The sequence below is a fragment of the Labeo rohita genome, chromosome 6, assembly GCF_022985175.1.
Source record: "Labeo rohita strain BAU-BD-2019 chromosome 6, IGBB_LRoh.1.0, whole genome shotgun sequence".
NCBI lineage: Eukaryota > Metazoa > Chordata > Actinopteri > Cypriniformes > Cyprinidae > Labeo > Labeo rohita.
In genome coordinates this window covers 23,295,547-23,316,994 of record NC_066874.1, presented here as the reverse complement: position 1 = coordinate 23,316,994, position 21,448 = coordinate 23,295,547, and the positions used below count along the sequence as shown (strand labels likewise).

Genomic DNA, 21,448 nt, shown 5'->3' with positions numbered 1-21,448 from the left:
TATAATTTTTTTTTAAATGTACAAAATTGTTCAAAAGTTTGGAGTCAGGAAATATTTATTCTTTCTTTTTTTTAAAGAAATTTTATTCAGCAAGGATGTGTTAAATTGTCATAAGTCAGATGGATATATTTGTAGCAATAGCCAACAATAACATTGTATGGGTTAAAATTATTAATTTTCATTTTATGCCAATATTTTGATTTTTTTTGCACCCTCAGATTCCAAATTTTCAAATTGTTGTATCTCGGGCAAATATTGCCCTATCATAAAAAATACAAATCATAACAAATAGATCAATGGAAAGCTTATATTTTCCTCTTTTTTTAAGATGACGTATAAATCTCAATTAAAAAAAAAATGACCCTAATGACTGGTTTTGTGGTCCAGGGTCACATATTATATTTTGAATAACACATACACTCACTAAATATATTTTATTGTTTTATGTGTATGAGATTTACTGCATTTCCAATCAAGCAATTTTGTACAATTATGTAAAATGTATGAACATATTATTTACATTTATTTAGGATAAAACAGTATATAATTAGCATCATCAAGACAAAGGATATTGACATTTTATTCAATAAATTAATCAATAAAAAAAAAAAAATTGGACTACAAGTGCCTGTAGGAAAAAACGAAATAAAAATGTAAACAAAGCAATACATGTCAAATCCATGTCAGTCTGTGTATGTGCATATGTATTATGTATTTAGACAGACAGAAAGGACGAAAGGTAATATTCAAGATGGGACTAAAATGGGACTGACAAGATAAAAGCTTTTCTTTGAGATCAAGAGCAGAAGGGAGAGAAGGAAGGAGAATTAAGCGATAAGACAGAGAGGAGATGGGACCCTGTCAAAACAAAGGAAGTTCCATGTAACATCTCGTCAATCCTGAGCAGGTGCTCGCATATACATTTCCCCCGAAGCCCCCGAAAAAGCAATGTTTTCAGCTCTGCTGGCATATGTTGTCTAGGTATTACAAACTAAATGCATGTGAGATTTCACTGAAAAATTTCCTCTCCGCTGATTTTTTTTTCAAAGCTTTTGCATTTACCTCAACATTAACCTGCTCATCCTTTGCACCCAGGCACTTGTTTGTGCCGTGATGCTTTTGTGCAGAGCTGGTGCTGGTTGTGTGTGGGGGGAAGGGAGAGAGAAGCTACGGATACCATTTAATGGACAGCCCAGTGAAGGAGCCCCAGAGTGGGTGAGATAATCAGGCCGAGAGTGCATGTAGGAGAAGCACAGATAATTGAGCGTAGGAGAGGGAGAGAGAGAGAGATGGGAAGGAAAGGTGGGGGTGATTCAGTATAGCAGAATGGACTGGATGCGAGTGATCCTTTGCTATTGCCCATTTGTGGCGGAACATGACATCTCAGAGAGGGTACAGAGCTCAAGGCTAAAGATTAATCTTCACAAGAGGAAGAGTGCATTTTTGCCCCTGGTAGGAGATTTTAGCGCATGAAAAATGCATGTTTTCGTTTGTGTTTAGTGTAGGTAGAAAAAAAGAGACACAGCGCTGGCTCACAGAACTCGGAATACTTTGGCGAGGACAGTTCCGGCGTGTTTAGTGTGCTTAGATGCTAATTTATGCATGTGGAAAATGATGAAAGCAACATTAGTGGCAAAACAACACACAAATATGCAGAACCAAGGTCCAAAATATACTTTTTTTTTGCCACACCTGGCAACGACAGATAATTTATGCTCATAAATATTGCTTACTGGTCACGAAACTGGAATTTGCATTATTGTTTTATTAATATACTGGCCTATTTTTGCTCTTGATAAAGTTTTTAGCATTTATTTTCCTTGCATATTTGAGAACTAAATCGTCAGCGCCACAGCAAAAGAAATCATATTTTACCCGAGTTGTGTCTGTATTGAATGTGATGCAATAAAATCTGTGTACCGTGAAATAGTAACAGAAAGCGTCTTTGTATTGAGTTGTCCTTGTGGGCTGCACACAAAAATAAACATACAATGCGTCTGACCAATGTAGTCCAATTTTCTGAACTAATGACTCTTATGAGCCTGTTCTTTGGAGTTCAAAATGATCAGTCTGATGGATCCTTACTGAATCAAATTGTTCAGATTCAATATCTGACTCAGGTAATTGCAAATATTATTTTAAGACATAAGACATAAGTATAACAGGTATTATTTATGTAATACTGTATATGATTTCTCTAAATTTGTCCAAATGAAGTTCATAGCAAAGCATATTACTAATCAAAAATTAAGTTTTGATATATTTACGGTAGGAAACTTACAAAATATCTTCATGGAACATGATCTTTACTTAATATCCTAATGATTTTTGGCATAAAAGAGAAATTGATCATTTTGACCCATACAATGCATTTTTGGCTATTGCTACAAATATACCCGTCACTTGAGACAGGTTTTGTGGTTAAGGATCACATATGTATTGTTCATTGTTTGTTCATGTTAGTTAATATATTAATACATTGTCATATTTTTGTTTTGGTGACATGAGGTATATTTCACATATGTGTTGCCACATGGGGATCTGAAGAAAAGAAAGCCACTGGCCAACTGGCGCACTGTACAAGTTTGTTTTCTTTTCTCCATGAAGCCAATTTTTACTTGCAATTGGCGGTCATTGAGTGTTAATTTGGAAACCCGTGCAAAACTGAAAATTTGGGCACATCTCTAGTAAATGATAAAATTAATGTGCAATATGTAAATTCATATTTATACATAATACCTGCACAAACCCAACTGTGCGATATGCATAACATTTTTAACTTTTGTTTGACATTTCTATTTCTTCATATTCATACTAGCTATACAGATCCATCTGCCCTGCACATATTCATTTTCTGCTTCACATATCTATATATAGCCGCTCTTTGTACACTTGTATTCGTATAATCTTGTTCATACTACCCTGCAAATATAGTTTTCTTCTATAATCCATGGTGTTTTATTTCTGTACCGCAAGCTTTGTTCCCAATTCAAATTCCTTGTGTGGGTGAAGCTCGAACAAAACTCATTCTGATTCTAAAACACACATAGATACATTGAAACTAAAATAATTAAGGCTGAGAGTCATCGATTTTACAAGAAATCTTCCACAGAGTATTACTGGTACAAAATTTGATCAGGGAGTTCATCCATTGGTGCATAAGCATTAAAAGAAAAGCAACATAGTGAAACACAGAAGAAAGCTTTTCTGTGATGTACAATTAAACCGATTCACTGTATGCCCCTGAATGCGAGATCAAAGCAAAGCGCATCAGTATGCAGAACAGGGCACAGTATTGATTTTTGAGCTATTCCGAGGGCTCATGTAAACACAGGATCATTTAGACTGGGGATGTCTTCCACAAAAGCACACATGAGACTCCAGTTGAACCATATTGAATGCAAGCATTATTGCTCTAGCCATGCCTGTTTAGAATCTAGAGGTCAAGAAAGATTTATGACATGCCACGAGCTTATCATCCGCAACCAGAAATGGTGGCGTTTTTTTTATAACGCGAAGCAAAATGAAGGTCAGGTAGCACCACATCAAGTCTTTACAAGGGGTCTCTCCCTCCGTTGATCTCGCCCTTCCTGATGCAGCATAAATCTGATAAGCGCACCTGAAAGAATCGCTAAACAGGATTATTCCCCGATAGGCCACTATGCCCCGTGCGGTCCATTCTGAGAGAGTTCACGGAGTGCCGGGAGACCACGAGCCTGAAGGATTAAACAAATAAAAAAAGACTGATATGTGGATAGTGGCTGAACGACAGCCAGGTAAGCTAAAAATTCTGAACTCATTAATATTGAACTTTGGAGTGTCAAAGTGAATTTTAATACCAAATATAATGCCAAATTTCACAGCAAGCCTGAAGCATACTTTGCCCTTCATGTGGGATGTATCAGGTCCAACATTTCACTTGATTTTTAACTAGAATACTTGGATGTATGTATACACACATACACACACATTACTGTCAAGATTTTGGGGTCAGTATGATTTTTTAAAAGTTTTTGAAAAGACTCTTATGCTCGCCAAGGCTGCAATAATAAAAAAAAATAGCAAAAAACTTATTATTATTATCAATGTTGAAAACATTTGAAACTGTGATACATTTTTTAGAATTCTTTGTCAAATATTGTCCACAAGAATACAAATATTTTTGTAACAATGTAGAGGTCTGTTCATTTGAATCAATTTAATGTGTCCTTGCTGAAAGAAAGTGTTAATTTTAAAATGAACTGGAGTAAAATAAAATAATAATATCATACTGATATATGGGTCTAAGTTTAAAAAATGTATAATTTTTTACATTTTTAAAAATAGAAACATCAAAGTAGAAACCAACAGTTTGCAGTGCCTTGACAAGTTGTTACAAAGAATGGATAATTAGCCTATATAATCATTGGTATTTAATTGAAAAGAAAACCATGTTCTTGTTTCTTTATGAGAAGTGTTTTTATTTAATTTTAATATAAAGGCATGTTGCATGTCACCGCAGTTAAATTGGTGTTTATCATAATAAAACCTTAATATTAAACCTATACAGTGAGTTTGGTAATTTTAGAGAAATGCTTAATAAATGCATTACCTGTAACTAAACCCATTGGATTTTAGCAGACTAAAGCTGGGCTCACACTACAGGATTTTTAAAATCCTAATCAATTATAAAATCTGGTTGCAGTGCACACATAAGGAGAATCTTTGCAGATTATCTTCCCTGAAATTCTAAACATGCACGCACTACAAAAATGTAGAAATTGCGGCGCATCACACACTACAAGATATTAAGATTTTAATGCTGGAGGGAGCGCCTCATGTGATCTTACGCAACAGATCGGCATTTCAGCAACTAATGTTTACATATACTGACCAAAATTACAAATGCAACACTTTAGTTTTTGCCCCCATTTTTCGTGAGCTGAACTCAAAGATCTAAGACTTTTTCTATGTACACAAAAAGCCTATTTCTCTCAAATATTGTTCACAAATCTGTCTAAATCTGTGTTAGTGAGCACATCTCCTTTGCCGAGATAATCCATCCACCTCACAGGTGTGGCATATCAAGATGCTGATTAGACAGCATGATTATTGTACAGGTGTGCCTTAGGCTGGCCACAATAAAAGGCTACTCTAAAATGTACAGTTTTACTGTATTGGGGGAGTCCGAAAACCAGTCAGTATCTGGTGTGACCACCGTTTGCCTTACGCAGTGCAACACATCTCCTTTGCAAAGAGTTGGTCCACTCCTCTTCAATGGCTGTGCGAAGTTGCTGGATATTGGCAGGAACTGGAACACGCTGTCGTATACGCTGATCCAGAACATCCCAAACATGCTCAATGGGTGACATGTCCAGTGAGTATGCTGGCCATGCATGAACTGGGATGTTTTCAGCTTCCAGGAATTGTGTAAAGATCCTTGCAACATGGGGCTGTGCATTATCATGCTGAAACATGAGGTGATGGTCGTGGATAAATGGCACAACAATGGGCCTCAGGATCTTGTCAGGGTATCTCTGTGCATTCAAAATGCCATCAACAAAATGCACCTGTGTTCGTTGCCCATACCATAACCCCACCGGCACCGTGGGCCACTCGATCGACAACGTTGACATCAGCAAACCGCTCACCCACACAACGCCATACACGATGTCTGCCATCTGCCCTGTACAGTGAAACCCGGAATTCATCCGTGAAGAGAACACCTCTCCAAAGTGCCAGACGCCATCGAATGTGAGCATTTGCCCACTCAAGTCGGTTACACAGCTGTCCGGGTGGCTGGTCTCAGACGTTCTTGGAGGTGCTGGATGTGGAGGTCTTGGGCTGGTGTGGTTACATGTGGTCTGCGGTTGTGAGGCCGGTTGGATGTACTGCCAAATTCTCTGAAACACCTTTGGAGACAGCTTATGGTAGAGACATGAACATTCAATTCACGGGCAACAGCTCTGGTGGACTTTCCTGCAGTCAGCATGCCAATTGCACGCTTCCTCAAAACTTGCGACATCTGTGGCATCTGTGGGACCGATTGAGGTGCTCTGCAAGATTTTTGCTCCGATTCTGGGGAGCAGAAAATCTGGGCAAAATTGGGCTAAAAATCCTGTAGTGTGTGCCCGGCCTAAATCTTCTGCAGATTTAGTTGACCTTAAAAATCTTAAATCTTATGATATTTAGTAGACTAAAACTAGACTAAAACTAAAAACTTTTCATATGACTAAAATACGACAGACTAAATGGCATTTTAGTCAAAAGACTATGTCTAAGACTAAATCACAATTTGCTGTCAAAACTAACACTGCATTGAAGTTACCAAATGCTAACATTACTAGACTGAAATGACTGTCCATCTTGACAAACCTAAGTTGACATGAATATTACACATTCTGGACTTGATTCTCATTTAACTGAGATTGATTATCAGAGTGACAATGATAATGATTCACTTATTCTAAAATAATTGACACATGGGAATAAATTGTGATGCTGGACAATTAGTTTTGAAAGAAGGAGTTGCCTCAGCATGCCGTCTTTTATAAGCACATTACATTTGCAACCATATTTACCAATTTAATTAAAATATGCTAAAGGGATAGATTAGGGATCTAGGGATAGGGATAGATCAAAAAATGAAAATTGTCATAATCTACTCACACTCTCCAAAACGTAGCCATAAGTACTATGTTACTCCCGTGCTGCATGAGCCATATGATCATTTTGTGTGAGGAACAGATTAAAATGTTACGGTATTCAGTGACAAACATGGTCATTTTTGTCTTTTAGAAGCTTGACAGTCACTGGTCATCATTTACTTTTATATGGAAAAGGTTCAGTAACTGCTTTTGTATTCCATCATACATGCGTCATAAAGATGAGGTGATTACAAAATGTTTTAATCGCTGTGATTAAAAGTTTCATATAAAGTGTTCTATTCAAATCTGGCACACTATAAAACACTACAAGAGGAGATTCCACATGTGTGAGCCCTCTTCACAAAAATAGCACATTTCTGCAAGGCAGAGATAAAATGACAGGATAAATGACTTTAGTGGTTTTAGTGCTTGAGAGGCACTTTTTAAGTTAAGAAAAACGCTAGAAAGTTTAAGAGTATTAAAGTAAATAAATAAAAAAAAAGTAGATTAATCTGAGCTCAAGAGCCCTAGATGCATGAAATTACACACTACCTTTTAAAAGAGAGTAATACTTATTCATTTATTTATTTATTTTCAAGGAATTAATACTTTTATTTAGCAAGGACATGTGAAATTGACAGGAAAGAAATTTAAAATGTAAGAAAAGATTTCTAATAAAAAGCTGTGCTTTTGAACATTCCATTCATCAAAAATTCCTGAAAAAAACAAAAAGCAAAAAGTAAAAAAAAAGTTAGGACACCCTATTGAATTCCATGTTTTTCCATATCAGGACATAATTAAAAAAAACTGGTCCTTGGCTGGTCTTAAAATTTCAGATGGACAACAACACATGAGAAATTGCACCGTGTTATTATTTACTGAACAAAATTGAAGCCAAAATGGAAAAGCCATGTGTGACAAAGTTAGGACACCCTTACTGTTAACAATCGAATTAAGAGGGTAAATAACAGTCGAGCACTGCCAATCAAATACCTTTGATTAACTGATCATTAGCAAGTCTGAGCGCCTCTATAAAAGCATAAGCTTTGGCAGTTTGCTGGTCTGGAGACTTCAGGTGTGTGTTAACACAATGCCAAGGAGGTAAGACATCAGCAATCATCGTAGAGAAGCAATTGTTGCTGCCATCAATCAAGATCAGACCGTGTAAAGCACAGAGAAATGGCAGACAACCCAAAAACTACACCTCAGACTCTACAGGCCTCAGTTAACATGTTAAATGATAAAGTTCATGATAATACCATTAGAAAAATATGGCACAAAAATGGCATGTTTGAAAGGCTTGGCAGAAGAAAGCCTCTTCTATCTAAAAAAAAAAAACATTGCAGGACCGTTTAGTTCTGCAAATTTGCATCTGAACAAAACAGAAGTTCTAGAATAATGTCCTTTGAACAGACAAGACCGAAGTGGAGATGTCTGGCCATAATGCACAGTGCCAAGTTTGGTGAAAACCTATAGAGCATATCAGCACAAACACCTCATACCAAAAGACAAGCATGCTGGAGGAGGGCTGATAATTTTGGGCTTGTTTTGTAGCCACGGGACCTGGGCACCTCACAGTCATTGAGCTGGCCATGAACTCCTCTGTATATCAAAGTGTTCTAGAGTCAAATGTGAGAGCATCTGTCCGACATCTAAAGATGGGGCAAAATTGGGTCATGCAACAGGACAATGATCCCAAGCACACCAGTAAATCTACAATAGAATGGCTGAAAAGAAAAATATCAAGGTGTTGCAATAGCCCAGTCCAAGTCCAGAGCTCATTGTGACTCAAATGCTGTGGTGAGAGCTGTGCATAAGCAAATGCCCACAAACCTCAATAAACTGGAGCAACTTTGAAAAGAAGAGTGGTCCAAATTCCTCCAGAACGATGTGAGAGACTGATAAAGTCACACAGACAATGAATGCTTCAAGTTATCGCTGCTAAAAGTGGATCTACAGGCAACTGACTCATAGGGTGTCATAACTTTGTCACACATAGCCTTTCCCTTTTGGCTGTATTTTTCTTAAATATATAATGACACTTAAGATATGTCATGTGATGATGTTTATCTGAGGATTTATTTTCCAAATTTTAAGACCTGCCAAAGACCAGATAATTTTTTATTATGTCCTGATACAGAAAACCATCAAATTCAATTTTTCACATGACTATATATATATATATATATATTTTACTGTATCTTGAAAAAATGAAAGCAGCCTTGGTGAACATAAAAGACTCCTGTAAAAGCATTGAAATTAAACAATTAAAATGTACCAACCTCAAACTTTTGTATGGTAGTGTATAACATCCTTTACTGCTTTTCAACCTTCGGCTATTCAATTTTATTTAATTAATTAATTAACTGATTGATTTTTTTATTTTAAATATTAAAGTATTGATATATATTTATTTATATATTTTGTAAAAACAGGACAATATGTGTGTCATAAAATAGCTGAGACATTCTTCACTGACTGAGTGGATAATTAGCTGGTGAAATGTTCACATTTCAATGAAATAATACAAAAAATGAACCAAAATTAAAATGAGAGAATGCATTTATGCCAACTAAAGTTAACTAAAAATAAAACCTAAGTATGGACCACAAAAATAATATCTCCTCACTATTTCAATGCAGACCATATCCGAGGTAAACAACCTAATTATAACCACATCTCCATTCTAAGCAAGCACATGTCCATGGGCAATAACTCTCTCTCACGCTGATGCTCATTTTGGTCAAAAAGGCCCTGTGTTTGCAATAATAATCAGTATTCATGCACCATGCATGCTTGGCATATGTTCTCCCATATGCTTGGAATCCACTGCAAGGATTTGGTGCGCAGCGTTGTAACAGTTCACAAGAAAAAAACTGACAACACTATTCCATCAAGTTTGCCAGATTAGTTCATGCTGGAGATAAAAAGTGAAAGTTTCATTTGTGATGCTGAAAGAACAAAAAAGGCGAGGATTTTGATCTGCTGACAGCGGTAATTGCTTTGTTTTGTAGACACAAAAATTAGGGATGTGAGTCTCAGAGGAAGAAAAAAACGCAATGTCAAACTAATGACATCCAACTAATAACCTCGTTTGTTGATATGGTGAATGAGACACAGTTGGGCAGGATATCAGAGCTATAGTTATGCTCTTAAACATGATTAAGCCCTGTAACTAAGCTCATTTGGAGGTATGAAGAATGGGATCAAAAGAAGACAATTGAATGTGGACAAAGTGTCAAATTGAGATCCTCAAAAACCTCCCTGTAAAAAGATTCATTTTTTAAATATTCCACTTTCTTTGAATAATTTCTCTTTTGCAAAATTCACAACAGCATAAAAGCACTAAATCTCTCAACCAGAAATAAGGTTATGATTATATACCATCAGTGCTGGGTAGTAAATGATTACATGTAAGTAATCAGATTACAAAAAGTACTTGCAATTGAATTATATTATGTTTTAAAGTGCTCCTAATCAGATTACAGTAACTTTATTATGGATTACATGATTATATATTATTCACACAATAGCAGTAAATTATTCATAATGTGTTGATTAATATTCTCTTTTGAATTTTTCTTTCTAAAAAAATCCTACTGAGTGTCGTAACATTTAGCTCTGACTATATTTACAATATAGAATGGCCATGTAAATATTACGTAAATAAATTTGACAAAAGCATTTCTGAGTCAATTGGACCATGTATGAGACAAATAATAATTATTCAAGTTACTAAATATGTCTTCATATCCAGTAACCTTCACCAATTACAGATTTGGACAGAAGCCTGGACAAAAATATTTCAAACCTGGAAAACCTTCAACATGTAATGTCATTGCTGTTTTCATGTTTATTTGTGAAATGCAGAGATACATTTTTTTTTGTGTCAGCAAATACCCTTTTACCTAAATTATTTACTTGAAGACCCCAGAGATAGTAAATTTTTCAATGACTTAACACGTTTACAGTATCACTTTCACAGTCACAGATATTTCTTTTTTTAGTGTTTAGTTGTTTTGTTTTGATTTTCAAATAATTTATTCATTTTAATTTTAAATTTTTATGATTTCATTAATCATAGCTTTTCATCAACTCAAAAAACCCCTGCAGTTCTTTCATTAACCCCATTTTGTGAAACCCTGGTGTACTGTAATGTTTAATGCATTTCATGTTGTTGATAAAGAATGGAATATATTTTCTTTCATTAGTCTTTTTTTTTATTTTTATATCAATATGGTACACAATAATTTAAAAGTAATCAAAAAGTACTCAGAACTAATTAATTAATTACCTAAAATGAGTAATTATTAGATTACGTTACTACAGTAACTACAATTTTCTCATGTATTTTATAATCAGAAATGGACTACAATTTTCAAGTAACCTACAATATTTTCTGGAATTTTGTCGATAACTATAATTACATGACATTTTGCTGAGCATGTTATTAAGCTGGTGCTTTCACAGATTTAGGACTGCTGTGGAAAGTTGACTCCCAAAGCTTTTGATATTATTCATATTCTGTGCAGTGACTAGTTTGCTGGAGAAACACAAATTTTCCAAAAAGTGTACATTGATTTTTATCTTATATGGGCATTTTTACCTTTTTTAAAGAAAATTTTAAAAGCATGCATCATCTTTTGTATAAAATTATTACATTTATTCAAATAAATTCAAATAGTAAGACACTATAGGGCTGTTATCAAACTAAATTTGTCTTTGCAATACATTCTGCATTTACACAGACTGTTTAATGTAAGACATGAAAGCAGTTAACCTGCAGTTACAAATAAAAATGCATAATGTTTTGATGTTTTAAAAACAAAACGTTCAATAGTGATATGTAAAACAATTTTGGGAAAAAAAAGGGAAAACATACTACACCTAAATTCGCCAACAGGTGGCGGCAAATCACTACATGAGTGAGTCATTCATTCAACCGATTCGTTCAAACGTCTGACTTATTCAGTAACGAAACGCCGTCGTGTGTTGCTCAGAGATGCAAAACAGTTCTGCTGTTGACGAACTTTTTTCGTCTACCACAGAGCAAAACAGGAACTTGTGTTTATAATGTAAGTCAATGAACATTCTTGCTTACTGGACTGTTTTATAAAATCAGTATGACATTTGCAATCATACTGCTATTTGGAAAAAAACACAAAAAACACAAAAGACAAGAAAGTCATACGAGGGGATATTTGCCCTCTTATCTTGATTTTTGGGGAATTCTGAATGTATTTTAAAAGTATTGTATTTTGTGTTTTATAACCTACATCTCATAGTGTATACTGCACTCTCTGGGTGTGTTTTTGTTTGATAATGTCAAATCGCATATTGTTTAAACAACATTTCCAATATAATCATAGATTATATATGTCGCACACCCCTGTTCAGCACTATGTGCAGTATATACCTATAGGGTACAGAAGCAAGAAATCCAATCATTTATAGTTGCACTTTCTCTAAAGGACAACTTAAGTACAATCCATGTGACAAAACATCAAGGGAAACATAAATCATAACTTCAGTATTGTGGCCTGTGCTCTCAATATTTTTTTATTTATTTTTTGTTTAAATGAAACACACACTATTTCAGCGAATAAATCTTGTATGAATCCCAATAGCACAAATGCTTCATAAATCTCACTTTGTGTGGAAGCTGTCTAAACTATTTGTCAGAAGGACTACCGATAAAAGACAGGTTGGTTTTCAGTGGAATCAAAAGCATGTCTGAATGTAGCTGCTATTTCAGCCAACACGCAGAGAAACACAAAAGTATTGGCAGTGTGTTTGGAGAAAAGCGCACACTGCGTGTGAACTAGGGATTGATTTTCACAGTCAATTATAGCCATTTTTAGCGCAGTTGTAAATGTGTAAAGAAAGGCCAAAATGGTTCAAAATCACGCAAAAGAACTATGAGCAGGTATCGACAAGCTTCTGTTCTGTAAAGATCTAACATCTCCTCCTGTTTCCATTCTAGAAAATACAAAATATCTCACACATACAAAGTAAAAACTGGATTTAATAGCTATTGTGCAATGTTTTAATTGTATTCATATACAGGGGAGACTGGGGCTAACCTCCAACCTCCATTTTTGTATTTAGCTACAAAAAAAGCTATTAAATATAAATAAAATTTCATCGTTATCATCCAGGATAAAAGATCTTTTTTTCTGCGACCACATGCAGAGGCAATGAGTTGTCACAACAGAACCTGCCAATATAAAGCCTAACAGTTTTTAAAGCAAATTCAATCAATAAAACAATTATGAGAGACAAAATGGTCTATGAATATTGTAATTAAAAAATTACAAATGACATCTAGCCCCGGTCTCCCTTTATACATGCTCACATACATTTCTATACATCATTGCGTTTGCATACCGTATGTATTGCTTCTTTCTGAATACACATAATCCAACCCTCCTGTGAAGAGATGTCAAAAGATAATTAGCATTTATTAATTCATTTGTCAAATAAGTAGTGCACCTGTTGCGAGGAATTCACACTATCCTCTCTCGGCCAAGTCGCTCAACTAGGACAGCACAAAATTAACTAGAAATACAATTTGGAACTTGGAACAAAACAAGAACAGTGGGACGTCGAGACAGTTTATCTCAGCGATTGATACTGCCGCTACTGCAGTGGACCATGAAATTGTCATTTGTTCTGCAAGCGTTGCATCAAATGAAAGTTAAGGGCTACACACTAGCAAAGGTCTAAACTCTGGCAGTGAGAGGACCCCATGGCTAATTATATCCATTCCACACAAATGGTATACCTACTAATACAGTGGCATATCCGTAAAATGGAGTATGAAAATGCATTAAGATCTGTAACGCTAAATGATACTCATTGTGGCTAAGAACAGTCATGCAATGCAACACATAACACACACATCGTTAGCGTGTGCATTGTGTCGTATATGTCAGAGTTTAGGTGCTAAAGAGAAAGCATTAGGGGAAGTAATGTATCCCATTTGAGGGATTACATTTTCACACTGGCTTTTAAAAGATATGTTTTAAATGAATAGTTCAACCAAAAGATATAAACTCTGTTATCATTTATTCACAATCATAGTGGTCCACAAAAGGAGAGCTTTTGAAGAATCTACTGGTCATTCTGGACACAAAAATATTTTTAATTCAGCCCTTTTTTTTGACTGTTCCGCACACAGAGCTATTGTAGGTTTCAGAAGATTTGCAATACAGCGCACAAGTCTTATGATTAGTGGTCGACAGATATGGATTTTTTGCTGCAATATCTTAAAGAGCATGGTGGCCAATGACTGTTATATATGATACTGTACCATTTAACTTAATTGACTACAGAGCTGGGTAGTAAATGATGACATGTAATCTGGATTGCGTAATCAGATTCCAAAAATTAGGTACTTGTAATTAGATTAAAATACACTTTAAAATACTCGTAATCAGACTACAGTTACTTTTTTATGGATTACATGATTACATATTATGTACACAACAGCAATAAATTATTCATAATTTGTTGATTCTCTCTAATTCTCTAATTTCCCTTTTTAAAATAACCTACTCCATATATACACTGAGAAAGTCTTCCAGTTTTGTAGACATTCACACAAAGATCAGTCACTAGTCAGGTGGCGACACAGCATTTGATTTACAAAGTGTGTTGAACTGATGAATATAGATTTTTACTTGATTTATCACTCCGTAGGTTATTTAAACCATTTATTTCTATGTCTTTGGAAGGCTTTTGTCTTTCAAACACATTAAAATGCACAAATTCACAAACTTTTTTTCATCTGATCTTTTTTCACCTAATATAGTGACTTTAAGTACCCCTGAGATTTTAAAATAATATTTTAATAATTAAGTATCACCTTTGCATCATTGGTTCTCTGACGTTGGTTATGATAATATGACATCCAGGTAACCAAATACAATGTTTAATTTTTTTTTAGTAAGATTTTATTTTGATTTTAAAATGATTTAATTAATTTTTTTTTTAATTAATTAATATAATTAATTAATAGCTTTTCATTAAACTAATAAACCCCCTGGAGTTCCTTCACAAAAACCAGTTTGAGAAACCTTGACGTAATGTAATATGTAATGCACTTCATGTTGTTAATAATATCAAATGGAATATATTTTCTTACTCTTTGTATTTTCATATCAATATGGTACAAGATTATCCTATTTAAATCAATGTGATAAACAAGTTAAGTTAAAAGTAATCTGATTATATTACCTAAAATGTATAATGTAATGGATTACTAACTACAATTTTTTTCATGTAATTTGGAATCAGTACCAGATTAAAATTTGTGCGTAATCTACCCAGCTTTGACTGAATATAGTAAATAACGTAAAAAATAATAATCACTATTATATTTATTTTACATATTTTTGACTAAAATAACTGGGTAACACTTTACAACAAGTTTCATTAGTTAACATTAGTTAACATGAACTAAGAATGAACAATACCTCCTCAGCATTTATTCATCTTAGTTAATGTTAATATCACCATTTAGTAATGCATTATTAAAACAAGTGTTTTATCAACATTAGTTAATGCACTCTGAACTAACTTTTTATTAACTGACATTAACAAAGACTAATAAATAGTGTAATAAATGTATTGCTCATCATTCGTTCATGTTAGCTGATACATTAACTAATGTTAACAAATGATATCTTATTGTAAAGTGTTACCAATAATGGAAAATAAAAATGATAAGCAATTTCTGTAACCCTATTATGGCATTTTCAAAAATAAAGAAATTATTTAAAAAAATGAATTAAAAGAAAATACTGTAACCAACAGTGCACTGTGTAAGCTTGTATTCAGCAGCTAAACTAACAGATTGCATTAACGTTAAACCAATAATTATTTTCATGTTTTGTTCCAATAACTGTTCAACAGGATATTAAGATATTAAATATTAAAATTAATAATAAAATTCTACACTATTTTGCCTAAATAAATTAAAAATAAAATCAGTTGTTATAAATGCTAAAAGCAATTTACAGCATATAATGTACAGTGTAAATAACTGATATTAATTTTGAGATTTTTGTTAGAGAGTAAATTTAACAGTGTTACATTATTAGTGTTATTAGTGAACATTAGATGATGGCAAGCGTAATCTAAATGTAAAATAGAAAAAATAAGCATGCGCAATTAAATATTTAATAGCGGACAAGATATATCCAACAACGACCAATGCAATTCCATAAAACTGTTCTTCTGTGTTACAAGAATGAAGAAAGTCATATGTGTTTGAAACAACATGAAGGTGAGTAAATAATGACAGAATTTTAATTTTTGGGTGAACTATCTCTTTAATACACACACACATACATACTCCACGCCCCCCCAGAAAGAGAATATCATGGTCTGTGATTTCAGTAAAGAGCACAACAGCGAAAACACAGCGACGCCATAGATAGTGAGAGACGTTCAGAGGCGGCGGAATCAGTTGCTGCTCAGGAGGAGAGAAAATGGCAGACAACAAATAAAAGAGAGAAGTCGAGGAGGCGTATTATCAATATCCCGCCCTTCATGCAGCCCGCACTAAAGCAGAGAATGAGGAAGCCAGAGAGAAGCAGTCAGCGTTTAGGAAAGCCACTCGCCCCAGCGCTACACATGACAGTGCCCACCATAACGCCACAGTGCTCGCTCAGAGGGGTGTCAGTGCTGTACTGTGCAATGCCACAAGTTAAAGAAATAAAACACAAAGAAACACAAAAAAATAAAGTGGAAAAATTAGGGCTGTCAATTTACCTCGTTTTTATTGAAAGTGATCAATTATTAAGAAAATAACGCAGCTAAAGAAACAAAAGTAATGCCTTAACACCTTTTTTGCTGACATCTAATTTGCTAACAAATTAGTTTTTTGATTTGGATCTTTAAATGATTCAGTTGATTTGATTCAGAACTAGACTGAGTCAGTCTAGATGGTTCTTAAGACTACAACTCAGTGAATCACTGAACCAAGAACTCCAAGAAACTCTTTTGGAAATGTCACAAAATGTCTCAAAATGTAAACCACTCACTAACTTGTAACGAGAGAACAGATGAGTGATAGTAAGAGCATTTAGAATTTGACAGGTTTTTATAGCCATAAATGTTAAAGGAACAGTTCACCCAAAAATGAAAATTACCATGAGTTACTCACCCTCAAGCCATCCTAGGTGTATATGACTTTCTTCTTTCAGACAAATACAATCAGAGTTATATTAAACTTCCAAGCTTTACGGTGCGTTCACACCGGACATGACTTGCGCGAATAAATCGTGCTATTCGCGCGTAGTTGGGCGCTTGAACATTTTGAGTTTACTCGCTTCATTTGCGCGTGAAATTCACTTCACAACAGACGCAAATTTGTGTCATGGGAGGGGCTTCTGCCAGGCGGCTCCAGTCTCACTGCGAAATGGTTAAGAGGGTAGCTGCGCTTTGTGTGCTATGGAAGGCTGAAAACGGCGTAGACTCGTTCGATGCCGTGTCTGGGTCCATCAGATTAGTCTATCAATATGTATACAGCTCAAATTGAGTAAAGAGCGTTTTTTACAACTTACCAGATTGTCCGACCTCCTCACTCACTTTCTTCCAAGCAAGATCCTTTTTATTCCTGTTTCTATAAAAGTACGAAGATGTATCATACAGTTCCAGGTATCCACATACAGTGACGATGATTTTGCCCTCCACTGTTGTTTCGGATTTTTCCGCCTGCTACGTCGTAATCATGTCACTACTAGAGCAAGCTCCTGATTGGTTAACGCTGTGCGAATATTCGCCAAATTTCTGATTTTTTTACTTGCGTGAATCATGCGTCACGTGTCGTGCGTCAAACGCCCGAAATGCTCAATTTGCGCCGCGTCATTTGTGCCGCAGGATGTCTATTGCATCTTTGCATTGACTTAACCTGTAAATCACTCGCGCATAACGCTTCATTCGCGTCTGGTGTGAATGCACCATTATAATGGCAGCGAATGGGTGTTGAGATTTTGAAGCCCAAAAAGTCCATCCATCCATCATAAAAAGTACTCCACACGGCTCTAGGAGGTTAATAAAGGCCTTCTAAAGCGAAGTGATGCTTTTGTGTAAGAAAAATTTCCATATTTAAAAATTTATAGACCGCAATCTCTGGCTTCTGCTAACTGTCGTACTCGCGTTCACGAGAGAGTGGTGTTTTAGCTCTGATGAGATTATGCTAGTCTTGTGAGAACTGAATTTTGTTTACATCAAACGAAAAACTGTTTCCTCTCAGCATCGAAATCCTCTGATGTTTTTCTTTATAAATCCTCATTCACCTAGGATGGGTTTAGGGTGAGTAAATCATAGGATAATTTAAATTTTTGGGTGACTATCTCTTTAATATGGAAGCCTGTTTCCGACACTGAATAAAAAATAAAAAAAAGGATATTGCGACTTGTAATCTCACAATTTTGTCTTTTTTTCCTTAGAACTGTGTGATATAATCTCACAATTGTGAGTTATAAAGTCAGAATTGTGCGATATAAACTGGCAATTGTGAGTTATTAAGTCAGAAATGTGAGATTTAAACTCACAATTCTCTGAACATATCAGTCTTTTTTTTTTCTCCTCGTAAGTGGACTTTATAACTCGCAATTGCGAGTTTGTATCTCATAATTCTGAGAAAAAAAGTCAGAATTGCGAGATACAAACTCACAATTTTGAGAAAAAATTGCAGGTTTATATCTCGCAATTCTGACTTTATAACTTGCAATTGTGCTTTTATATCTCACAATTCGGAGAAAAAAAGTCAGAATTGTGTGATATAAACTTGCAATTCCGAGAAATAAAGTCGCAATTGCATGATATAAACTTGCAATTGCAAGTTATAAAGTCAGAATTCCGAGATAAAGTCACAATTCTGAGAAATGAAGTCAGAATTGTGTGATATAAACTTTTCTGAACATATCATTCTTTTTTTTCTCCTCATAACTGGACTTTATAACTCGCAATTGTGAGTTTGTATCTCATAATTGTGAGTTTATATCCCGCAGTTCTGACTTTATATTTAGCTATTCTGACCTTATAACTCGCAATTGTCCGTTTATATCTCACAGTTCTGAGAAAAAAAAGTCAGACTTGCGAGATGTGACTCGAAATTGTGAGAAAAAAAAAATCAGAATTGCGTGATATAAAAATCGCAATTCCCGAGAAATAAAGTTGCAATTGCATGATATAAACTCGCAATTGTGAGTTATAAAGTCAGAATTCTGAGATGTAAATTCACAATTCTGAGAAATAAAGTCAGAATTGTGAAATATTAACTCACAAGTTTCTGAACAAAAGCCTTTTTTTCTCCTCATAGCTAGACTTTATGACTCGCAATTGCGAGTTTGTATCTCATAATTCTGAGAAAAAAAGTCAGAATTGCGAGATACAAAATCACAACTGAGAAAAATTCAGAATTGTGAGTTTATATCCCGCAGTTCTGACTTTACATTTAGCAATTCTGACTTTATAACTCGTAATTGTGTGTTTATATCTCACAGTTCTGAGAAAAACAGACTTGCGAGATGTAAACTCGACATTGCGAGAAAAAAAGTCAGAATTGTAAGATAAAAAGTCGCAATTACCTTTTTTATTTTTTATTCAGTGGCGGAAACGGGCTTCCATACTTTAACAAATAACACATACTAGAAATACGTTTAGTTTTATCAATACACATACCAAAATGAATTTGTTTTAATGAATAGTGTATTACATTTTTTTTTATTTAAATAAGTAAATTATCACATTTGTATTATAAAATTACATTTACATTTCAATTCTAAATGACATTTTTAAGAGCTGAATCATGGCAAGTACTTTCTCAGCAAACACTAATAATGGATGAATTAACTGATGTAATTTCTTCCATTTAAAAATAACCGATTGACAGCCCTAGAAAAAAAAAAGAAAATAAAGTGACAACACACAAAGCTGAACGCCAGCAGGCATCCTGGCCAATCGAGAGAAGGAGAAATTGCAATGAAGAAGAGGTCATTTTTGGTTAGTGCAGCATTTCGAATCCCTTACTGAGCTGCGTACAGCATGTGACATATACTGACCTGGACTTGAGACAGCACTAGTTGTTGTGGGTTCAATAATTGCTACAGGAAAAGAAGGGGAGAGGGAAAAGAGGACATTTATATATTATTAACATAATGAAGACCCAAAAGAAGGGAAAAGAGAACAAAAACATGTAAAGACTGGAAAAAAAAGGGTGTGAAAATTTTGCTTCTATGGTCAACGGGCAATAAAAGGGCCCTTTAAACCACAAAATAAAACAAATCCCTGCTGAGCTTGATCATTTTGATCAAAATGTAATGTTCAATTGGGTTTTGTTCGGTTTTTATGTTCAGAGAGTTTTCAGCGGAGTCGGTTTCAAATCATATTATGATCGCTGATCTTTGATACTCCAAATTAGAAGCTTCTGAGCATCACTCAATTCAACGAACCGGAATGAAGCTCAGCTCAATTAACACATGAAATTAAATTTGCACCTAGCAGACAGTCATTTAATCATGACGATGTAATATAGTTTTCATATTATTAATAGATATCGTACTCTCTCAATTGCCCCAGCTCCCTTTTTGGGAAATGTTAAAAGCAGGACTTTAATGTCAATCCATTTTTAATCTCATATAGGCTCAATATTTTCCAGCGAGTTACTTAACTGATGGTAATTAAAACTTAACTGGGGGGATACGTCTAGATCTGGGGGAGATTTACAGAAACACAAATGTCTTCACATTTTCCATCTGCTGATACATGAACATAAGAGTCAAATATGAAAAATGAAAAATGAATCCATCCACAGCCAGAGCAAATGTATTTAGACACTTAAAAAGGTCAGGCTGTCATTGCATTAGATCCAAAATATTAAACCAAGTGGCATCTGCAAACAAAAGTGGCTAACTTCATTTCTTATCCATTACTGTTAACCACATGGTCTCAAGGTCATTTGTAGCAGATGTATGAAATCATTTCCCTGTAAGTTCATACAAGTGCCCTTGTAGAGTAAACACAGATGTATATACACACTAAAGGTCACACAGGGTTGTAAGCGTGTCAAAGAATACATCTAATAAATAATACACCTCAAATTCTATTGTCTACTCCACCTTCCCACAACAATGCAAAACATGCAGCTTTGAAAACACTGAAAGGTATAACTCTACTTGTGTGTTTGCAGTCTCCCACGTTCACATGCGTTTGAATGGAAGTGAATCAAACTAATTTTAGCATGTCTGTCTTTAAAGGGAGTTTACTCAAAAATGAAAATTCTGTCATTATTTACTCGCGCTCATGTTGTTCCAAATCTCTGACTTACTTTCTTCTCCACCACTGAATAAAAAATAACTCTTTATCTCACAATTCAGATTTTTCTCACAAATGTGAATTTACATCTCGCAGGACTTTTTTCTCAGAATAGCGTGATATAAACTTGCAGTTGTGAGTTATAAAGTCAGAATTGTGAGACAAACACTATTCTGAGAAATTAAGTGGCAATTCTAACTTTATTGCGAATTAATTTCTCAGAATTGCAAGTTTGTCTCTCGCAGTTCTGACTTTATAACTCACAACTACGAGGAAAAAAAAATGAATTGAGGGATACAAACTCGCCTTTGCGCGAAAAAAGTCAAATTGTAAATTTTTATCTTGCAATTCTGACTTTTTTCTCGCAATTGCGAGTTTGTAGCTCACAATACTGACTTTTTTTTTTCATTTAAGAATTATGAGATACAAACTCACAATTGCGAGTTATAGTCCAATTATGATGAGAAAAAAAAGACTGATATGTTCAGAAAATT

At 34.7% G+C, this 21,448-nt stretch overlaps 1 protein-coding gene across 3 annotated transcripts in view; it reads right to left on the bottom strand.

Moving 5' to 3' along the window:
• The window catches only part of negr1 (neuronal growth regulator 1), a 141,260-nt gene that overhangs the window by 26,918 nt on the left and 92,894 nt on the right, over positions 1-21,448 (bottom strand). Inside the window, exons 7-8 of one of the 3 annotated variants that reach the window (XM_051111970.1) lie at positions 19,703-19,744; positions 13,014-13,055 (exon numbers count right to left, since the gene is read on the bottom strand). The exons of 1 other annotated variant lie outside the window; for it this stretch is intronic. In XM_051111970.1, the coding sequence (XP_050967927.1) occupies positions 13,014-13,055; positions 19,703-19,744 (84 nt within the window). The remainder of the gene's footprint in view (positions 1-13,013; positions 13,056-19,702; positions 19,745-21,448) is intronic. One more of the 3 variants, XM_051111971.1, reaches the window with a different exon arrangement.